This window comes from Ambystoma mexicanum, chromosome 11 (genome assembly GCF_040938575.1).
Source record: "Ambystoma mexicanum isolate Mex_15411 chromosome 11, UKY_AmexF1_1, whole genome shotgun sequence".
Classification (NCBI taxonomy): domain Eukaryota; kingdom Metazoa; phylum Chordata; class Amphibia; order Caudata; family Ambystomatidae; genus Ambystoma; species Ambystoma mexicanum.
The window spans coordinates 1,116,585,351-1,116,594,747 of record NC_090934.1 but is presented as its reverse complement, the minus strand read 5'-3'; the positions used below and the strand labels follow the sequence as shown (position 1 = coordinate 1,116,594,747).

General features: G+C 47.0%; 1 protein-coding gene across 1 annotated transcript in view; it reads left to right on the top strand.

Moving 5' to 3' along the window:
* Positions 1 to 1,543: 1,543 nt before the first annotated feature.
* Positions 1,544 to 9,397, top strand: part of ETFA (electron transfer flavoprotein subunit alpha) — a 1,125,730-nt gene continuing 1,117,876 nt past the window's right edge. The window contains exon 1 of the mRNA XM_069624450.1: positions 1,544 to 1,694. Within this exon, the coding sequence (XP_069480551.1) occupies positions 1,650 to 1,694 (45 nt within the window). The 5' untranslated portion in view covers positions 1,544 to 1,649. The remainder of the gene's footprint in view (positions 1,695 to 9,397) is intronic.

The following is a 9,397-nucleotide window of genomic DNA, read 5'->3' as shown; positions in this document are numbered from 1 at the left end:
ATGGGCTAATATTTAGATCTTAATTTATGGATGATCTGCTGCAGATGGTGAGTTCTTGAAGACATATAATAGTTTCCACTTGTGATTCCCTAAGCGTATGATTGAAGGTCATTGGGTTTGAAGCCTGAATTTTGGTATACAATGTTTATCTGACCTACGTCCCATTTAACAATCCCCTAGCTTAAACATGACCTGAAAAATGACAGAGGAAATGTCCTTCGCTTGTCAACCTCCATTGTGGGGCAAGTTAGACCCAAGTTGATGGGATTAAAATGCCTATCAACGATTCCCATCCTCACCTCCCATGGCCTGTCCCAGTACATCAACTTCTGCCCTGTTGGGTTTGCGAAGGAAAAAAATATAGCAAACCACACTGCGTTCTAGGTGTGTGGATGATATATTCCATGAGGGGGTCAGAAAAGCGCAGTTTATGCGTTGCCATTTTCCTCTGCTGCTCACAGCCCACCTCCCCATCAAAGTGGAAATATTTTAAGGTCTAACTGTGATGTGGTGGGCTCCTGTGTTGCGGAGCCGCTACAAGGTGCAGGGGCTTGATTAGGACTATGGTCGCAGCGTTCAGCCAACAGAATAAACAGCCACTTAGTTTGCTGCATAAACCCGGACTGGCGCCAAACTGCCAGTTCCGGTGATTCCTTTATTTCCTGCTCCCGCCCCCTGACAAGTGAGCGAGTCTCCCCTGACAAGTGACATCACAGTAATAGTCAACTTTTGTGGAGCGAGATTGTGAATAAGTTTGATCCAGTAAGTTTCCAAAATGTACTCATGGCTAATGACTTGTTTCATTTCAAACAATTTAGCGGATTCTGGACATTTTGTGTACTTTAACAATAACTCTTTTTGCACATAGGCAGTATGATATTTCATTAACTTTGTCAGATAATTTCGAAATAAATCCAATTCTGTTTTGCTGTGGAAGTAAAAATAATTTTAAAATGAGAAAGTAAACAATATAATTGCATACAAAACGGAGTCTGAATAGTTTGCATGATGGTACTATTTCTCGATTAATTTCACTTTTTCTTTAATACTTTCATCGATGAGGTGTGTATTTCATTGCAAACTTTCACCTACTATCGTGCTCGGTGTCTCTCGATTTCAAGTGCTTCGAAAGTACAATTCGGCAACAAAAAAAGCAACGCACAAACTCGCGTGCAAGCGCTACTATCGCGAGGCTTCCACAGAGCAATGCTGACGTTATTCCGACTAGCCCGTCGACGAACGTGAAAGGAAGGGAATACCCGTTACTAAATAACTAATAGTAATGTAATGAAACAAAAAATACGAGACATACTCTACAATTCGTACCAATCGTTTGTAATAGTTATTTACTTTTCTTGTTTTTGAAAACATATGTGATCATTTGTGTATTAATGTAAAAGTATTATATGCTAAAATATGAATGTAATAATACTTTACAAACAAGATTTTCTTTCTATAAACTTCAAAGTTTTTGAGTTTTATTTAAAAGAATCAAGTGACTTACAAATCGTCCCTTTTATGAATATGAAAAACCCACCACTCAAAGATGGCGATCGCTGCACTATGCACGAACTTGGTAGTGCATGCCCTTCCTCAGTGCGAGCTGGGGCTGGCGGTCAATCTGATCATCTGGAATTCCAGCAGAGAACATGTTCCTAGTGTCAGGCTCCGGTAACTTGCGGCTGTGGCGGGCAGTAAGTTGACATTTCCTTTTCTGCCCGTGGTGGCCCTCCTCCACCCCAGAGTAGTGGCTGCTGAGGGGGCTGGTGTTTTAATCACTTAACTCTGGGGACTTTGTTCCATTGAATTGTCTATTTGATTTTGGTCAAATGAACATTGCATCAATTTGATGTCTGTGCATTGCGTAAGACTTATACGCGTTACGTAAGATGTATACGGCCCACGGAGGGGTTTGGATACATTGAAGTCAGGCGTGGGGTTTGAACCCAGAGACTGATCAGTAGGGACACTTACATGCGTTTAAGACCAGCGTACAAGTACCACAACGGTTTCGTTAGTGTCAGTATTGCAGTGGTGCTATGTTCTTGGTGGACATGTCAATTTAAATATGTAGCCTAATAGCTGCTTGACCTTACTAACCGCCATGGTCTTTCTTAGTCCCGCTACATGGCAACGTCTTGTCGCTGGATTATACATCTTTTCCCAGCTCTTTTATCTTCCCTGACAAGTTTCCAAGTTCCATGCATGACACCACGAACCAATGGTTTTTGCTTCAAATTGCATGCTGGAACTTCAAACAAGACAAGCTCTAAGATTCTGCAAGGAAATGGAAATCTTGGTAGCTATGTTCAAATGATTCGGGACAGAGCCTTGGCAGTCCCTGAAAAGTGTTTTTGAGACTGGGATGCTGCCAGGGCTCTCTAAAGTCCCCTGGTAGCCCCAGCCGATCAGGCTGCTAGAAGCCAAGGCCATTTTTTTCTAAAGCCTGAAGCTCTTGTGCATAAGCAAGAATTTCAGGCTTTAGCAAAAGAAGCCTTGGTTTGTAACCACCTCTTGCTTTTCTTCCTTAATTGTGGTGCCGACCCCTGCCAGACATCCTTTTTAAATAAGAGAAGCAGGCATCCTTCCCTTCGCACTCCGGATGAGAGGGTGATGATCGCTGCAAGGAGGGGCCTTGCAGGGGTCTGTGGCACAATTAGTAACAAAAGGAGAGGCGGGATGTACCGCTTTCTTAAGTCACCCCCTGCCCGTTAGGCCATGCCCCCCCTTGATTTCACATGCACTTAAAGCACAGAATTGTCCACTTCTAGTACATCACTTTTGAATTTTTGAAGCTGTGGACTTTGAAACCATTATGTGTATGTAGGCTAATGGATAATCCCCCTCACTAACGTGAGAGGGGGTCTAGATTTGATTAACGACAAGGAGGCGAGTATTATGCTTTAATTCTTTACTTCTGACACCACAGCACCAAAGAAAAACTTTAACAAATAAGTTTCTTCAACTGAAACTGTAACCGTACTTATGGCAATCCAAGGGAAGAATCCCCAAACCAACATCGAGGCCAGGTCATGCCCCGCAGGTAACCAATAGGAAGATACCTACAAGTCCTTTCCTCAAACACCAACTCCTCTTCTGCAGCTGCATCACACCGGATGCCAGCCCTGAAGATCAAATGCTGTAGGACAGAGACACAATCCATGACCAACTCTGAGGACCTCCTAAATCGCGGAATTTCAGGACGATGAAGGTATCTTCTTGAGTGGACCACCTCACCCCAAAGCTGTATGCAAAACAAATGAACAAGAGTGGGAAGTGAGCTAATACTCGCCTCCTTGTCGTTAACAGAATCTAAACCCCCTGTCACGTTAGTGAGGGGGATTAACCATTCTATTTCAAGACAGGAAGCTTCATATTATGCAAGTTTAAAGCCCTTGCATCACATTTATTGCAACATGATCAATAAGTTTGTGGTAAAATGTTTTGAACGTTGACTCTCTGAACCAATAAGCTGCCTTCAACATTTGTTCCAGACTACCCCCCAGGAAAGCGGCTTTAGAAGCCATAGCCCCCTTAACTGAATAGGGACCGAAAGAAAGTGTCAACCCCTGCTTCCTTTATAACCCGCTTGGCTAACATGGCTGGGGACACTGGCTTGTGGGGTTTCCTAGAAGAAATTAGCAGCTGAGAGTTATTAGCAGGCAGAAGCCCCTCAATCTTTAAGCATTGTACCACACACAGTTTTGGATCCTCTGGTAAAGCAGGGTAAGAAATGGAGGAAATCAAACACTTAGTTCTCCTGGAAACAAAGAAAGTAACCCTTTGCATGGTGAACACCTTGTTATGAACATCCAATGCCCTGATATCTGAAACTCTCTTAATGTAAATAAGGCATACCAACATGGTTAACTTGGAGAAAATTTGCTGCAAAGTCAGTTCATCGTTATGAGGCCAACAGTGAAACAAATCCAACACCAGATTAACATCCCATAAAGCAGAATACCTAGCATTAGCTGGAACCTTGAAGCAAATAGATTTGATGGTCTTGCGCACCATGAAGGGCCTACCCATTGATATGATCTGATACAGCATTTATAACGCGCCTATACACAAGTGTTTCAAGGCGCGACGAGGCAAAGGAGGGGCAACAGAGGGAAGACAGACACCGATCTCAGGTGCCATTCAGATTGCGCAAGGGAAGGTGGAACGGGAAAAAGTGCCCGTGGACACCTGTCCTATCCTGGCACCCCAGCCTGCTATGCTGGCATCTGACTCCAGAATGACATCCGGAGTGGGCCCAAAAATCGCTCTGCCATTCCATGCATCCACGTGCCTCAGCCACCAAAGAAATTCCAACCTGGCCTTGCGGGACAGAACCACTAACTGAGCGTAAGATAGACTTTTGCAAAGATGCTTGCCCTTGAGGCGTTATAATGCCCTGTAATGGAGGGGAGCCAGAAAGATGGCTTGAATGGAGACTGACAACATCCCCACAACCCTGGCTAGTTGTCTGAGGGAGACCCTCCCTTTCTTGAGAAGAAGGCGGATTTCCTTCCGTATTTTGGAGAGCCTGCAGTCCGGAAGGAGAAGGATGCATTGCTTGGAATCTATATTGAAGCCCAGAAATCGGATACATTGAGTAGGCTGGAATATGGATTTAGCATCTATAACAAAGCCTAATGCTTGTAACAGAGAAACTGTTAAACTCAGATGAGTCTGAAGAATCAGAAAACTCTGAGCTAGAAGGAGCATGTCACCCAGGTAAATAATTATACGGATTTCTTTGGACCGGAGGTGAGCCAAAAACTGGCTTCATTAGTTTGGTGAAGCACCAGGGGGCTGACGAGAGGCCAAATGGAAGGGAGGCAAACTGCCACGTGCGAGACTCCCATTGGAACTGCAGAAACTCCTGCGGGGGAGGAAAGACTGGGAGTACCAAGTATGTAACCTTGAGGTCTATCTTGACCATCCAATCTGCCGGGTGAAGGGTGTCCCTGAGGAGATTTATTCCCTCCATCTTGAAGTGATGGTACACTACAAATGAGTTGAGGGCTCGCAAGTTTATGAGTGGGTGAAATCCCTCCTCGGGCTTCAGAACTAGAAATATTGTGCCCAGGAACTGGGAGGCTCTGAAGGAGGCTGTAACTACTGCTCCCTTGAAAATGAGGTCCCAGACATCTAAATCTATTAATCTTTGCTTGACCTTGTCGAACATGAGGGGAAGGGGAAAGGAGAGCTGACAAGGGGGGGAATCAAATTCTATTTGGAAGCCCCTCACCGTTTGCAACATCCAGGGATCTGAAGTGAGTGCCTCCCACTGGGGGAAAAAACCTGGCCAACCTGCCCCCTAAACCTTTGAGGGAAGAAACATTTAAAACGCGCGGCATTACCTGGAGCTGTTCTTGCTCTAACAGCACCTCTGCTGCTACGTCCTCTCCAGTAGAACCCTCTCTGGGGGTAGAACTCAGTCTGGGCTCCCCGAGCCCAGGAGGAATTGTGCATCTCTGGATGCATACTGTCAGGGACGGGTAGAGCTCTAGGGGAAACTGCCAGAGGAGCAGGCTCTACCCCTTCCGGCCCTGTCAAAAATGCTGGGGCAAACACTTGTTTAATGTTGACCTGTGTCTATTCCAAGGCAGTGAAGGTATGTACATAAGATGACGGTTCCTTTTTATAAATCGGTCGCCAAATAAATTACCCTGGGCCTTAGGACCAGCTTCCGCTTCCGCCATATCCGCTAACTTGGAGTCAAGGCGCATAAGGTGAGACTTGCGTCGTTCTTTAGAAATGGCAGCGTTGGCATTGTTGAGAAGGCAAACTGCCCTCTACACCCAGCCCCAGAGGGCTTGCACATCTACGGGGGAATGATATCGCAGCCTCTTCTGCCTGCTCAAAAATATGCGTAAAGGGTCCTAAAACATCCAATAACTTATCCTGGCAGCTCCTCCAGGCCTTATCAACCTTGGGGTCTTTCCCCTTCTGAGATAAGAAGGAGACCATGTACTGGTCAATGTCTGGGGTAAGGGCTACCTTATGTGGGACCACTGGTTTGGGACACTGGGAACGCAGCTTGTTCCTATCCTCGTTGGGTAAAGGATGTCTAACCCAAAGTCTCAAAAATGCAGACACCGCCTCCGAGGGGTGCCACTCTGCTGACTTCGGATGCTGAATAAGGGATGGGTCGAAGAATGGCACCGCACTATCATCCAACAATGTCCCCTGGAATAGAACTACAGGGTCCCCCTTTTTCTTAATCCTTTTAGGAGGAAAGCCAGAATCCTCAGAACTGTCCTCTGAAGACATGGGAGCCGAAGGGACACTAGCAGGAAGCTGTGAATGACGTGTCCAGGCAAGAGCTGACTGGGAATGAAGGGAAACCTCTTGGGCCAGTTTATGCTTTTGTCCTTCCAAGTGTTTAGATTTTTTGGAACACTTACGGGGTACACGCACCGAAGAACCCTCCTCAAATGGGGGGTGACAGTCCGCATTCTTATTTATAAGCCTATCAAAGGCTGAAGCCAGCGTGGAATTAAGGTCCTGAAGGGCAAAGTCTAGGGTAGTTTGAATTACCTGGGCCACAAAAGGCTGGGTAGGAAGGTCAACCTCCCCTGACCCCCTGATAAGTGCCATCCCCCAACCTCTCACTTTTCTTGGAAGGTCTTACTTGAGTACTGGCATCGGCTGAAGAGGGTCCCTCAGACCCTTTATTAGCCACCATGACAGAAAAAGAAAGCACCAATTGGACAAAAATAAATATTTTGAGAGAAAAAGTACCATGTAATCCAGCCTTGCAGGCACGGGTTAATAAGTGTAGAGAAATACTACTGAGCCCATAGCACTGGTGCTGACAGAAAACAGTGAGCAGGCGTTGCTCTAAAGTGCCTCCCTGTAAGGGTTATAGCAGGACATGTTATGCGCACAGCAGGCGCTGAATTCACAACCCTGGTGAAGCCTGGAAGCTGAGTAGGCTGGGGAAACGAGGAAGAACAGGCCACACAGACCAGCAACGTCTCATAAGGAGAGGGGGAGGGGCTGACTCCCTCCCATACACAGACATGCCCGCTGAGCCGGCTGCGTATGGAGGGAAACAGAAAACAGAACGTCCGGGCACTGAGGAGATGGAATGCTGGGCCCGGCTTTCATGCGAATGCGACCACTGCAGAGGGGTGAATAAATTAATGCAGCGCTCGTGCCCAACAAAAGGAAACACTTCAGTGTAATGAGGGACAAATGGGTCTGAGCCGTCTAATGACATGCGCTTACCGCATTACGATATTGATATTTTATTTCTATTGCGCTCGTACACAAGTGTTTCAGAGCGCGACAAGGCAAGGGACGGGAACGTGGGAGAACAAAACAATCTTACTAGGCCCAGTGACATTGAGAACGTGCAAGTGCATGGGAGAGGGGGAGGGGAAATGCATGGACGGGGGGAGAAGTCGAGAGTGCGGAGCAAAGGAGAAACAGATAAATAATAATAAATAAATAAAAAAGGCAACAAACGGGCAGTGCAGCCAGCAATTGGCAAGTGCTGGGTTTAAGGCAGCAGACAGGGTAGGTCTGATAAGTGCAGGAAGAAAAAGGGGGGGCTGTATGGTTATAGATACAGATCTCAGTGCAAAGGGTGTCCCGGAGGAGGTGCGGGGGAGGGTGACAGGGTGAGCAGGTACCTGGGCCCAAAGGGCATAGGGTGGCCAGGTGCACGGTGCCAAGAGAGAACATATCAGCAGGGGAGAGGGGGAGCGAAGGCAGAAGCAAAGAGGGAGGTCTTGAAGTGCTTCTTGAACCGGAGATGGTTCTCCTCAAGTTTTAGAGTGGCGGGGAGGCTGTTCCAGAGGGAGGCCCCAGCCGAAGACATAGATCTACCCCAGCTCGTTTCTTTGAAAAACGACTGACCCTGAGGGAGTTAGAGCTAGAGGAGCGACGAGCTTGAGAGGGGAGGTATTTGTGGAGGGATAGCTGAAGGTATTTTGGACCCAGGCCCCAGAAAGCCTTGTGGACAATGCAGAGGATTTTGAATTTAATCCTTGCATCCACTGGGAGCCAATGGAGAGATTTCAGAGCGGGAGAGATACGGCTCCAGGGCTTGAGGCCACGGACAAGTCTTGCAGTCCTGCTCTAGATTAGTTGCAGAGGGCGGAGAGTAGAGGCAGGTAGATTTAGAAAGAGGCTGTTTCAATAGTCCAACCTGGAGCGAAGCAGAGCTTGGTAGACCATGAGCTTCTGGGGGAAGGAGAGGAAAGGCAGAGTACCTCTGAGGAAGTGCAGTAGGAAGTTTGACTTTTTTGAGACATCAGAGATGTGGGCAGAGAAGGAAAGTGTGGAGTCAAAGATGACCCCCGAGGTTCTTAGCCTCGCAGGTGGGGGTAGGAGGTGGGCCAAGGGAGGCTGGCCAGAGAGTGAGGGGAAAGGATGGTGAAGGTGTGCCGTTGAGGAGGATCTCAGTCTTGCCGGCATTCAGACAAAGATCACTGGTGGCACACCAATCTTGAATGGCAGTTAGGCAATCCGAGATGAGGGAGAGGGAGAGAAGGTGGCCGAGGGCAGCCTGAAAATGAGTTGTGTCGTCAGCGTAGCACTGGAAATTTGAGAAGAAAATGGCAATGCAGTGGGCGAGAGTTGCCAGGTATTGGATGAAAAGCCAGGGCGAGAGGTTAGACCCCTGGGGAACACCACAGGAAGAGAGGAAATTAGATGATAGGAAGGACCCAAGTTGGACCTGGCAGGGTCGATCAGAGAGGAAAGAGGTCAGCCAGGCCAGAGCCTGATCAGTGATACCTAGGTTATCACGGAAATGGTTGAGCTGGATGGTATGGTTGACCGTGCCGAAGGCAGAAGAGAGATTGAGTAGGGTGAGGACAGAGGGAATGTTAGAGTCAAGGTTGGAGAGCAGATTTTCACGGATGTTCAGGAAAGCAGCTTCCGTGCTTTGTATTAAAGAAAGTAACAAAGAAACAAACATTTCTACATTTCAAAGACACCAATAGCAACAAAGTACATGCGCGAATACAAATGTACTTAGCTTGTGGCGTCCGCAGCAAAGAAAGAGGAGTTGGTGTTTGAGGACTTATATGGGGGTGAGTCTCTGCCTATTGGTGACATGCAGGGCATGACCTGGCCTCCATGTTGGTTTGGGGATTCTTCCCTTGGATTGCCTTAAGTACGGTTTCAGTTGAAGAAACTTGTTTATTTGTTAAAGTTTTTCTTTGCTGTTGTGGTGTAAAGTAAATTGGTGATTTGGATCCATAATACTCTATAAATGGTGTCATAGATGGAAGTTTTGATATTTCCTAAAGGGCCATATATTCCCCATTCCTTCCCCGAATATAAGCAAGTGACCGAGCAAACTGAGGAAGCCCAATCCCTCCTGAAGTTGAAATAGTGCCTTTTACAGCACGCTTTTTCAGAAGGAACTGGGGGGGGGGGGGAGGGTCAT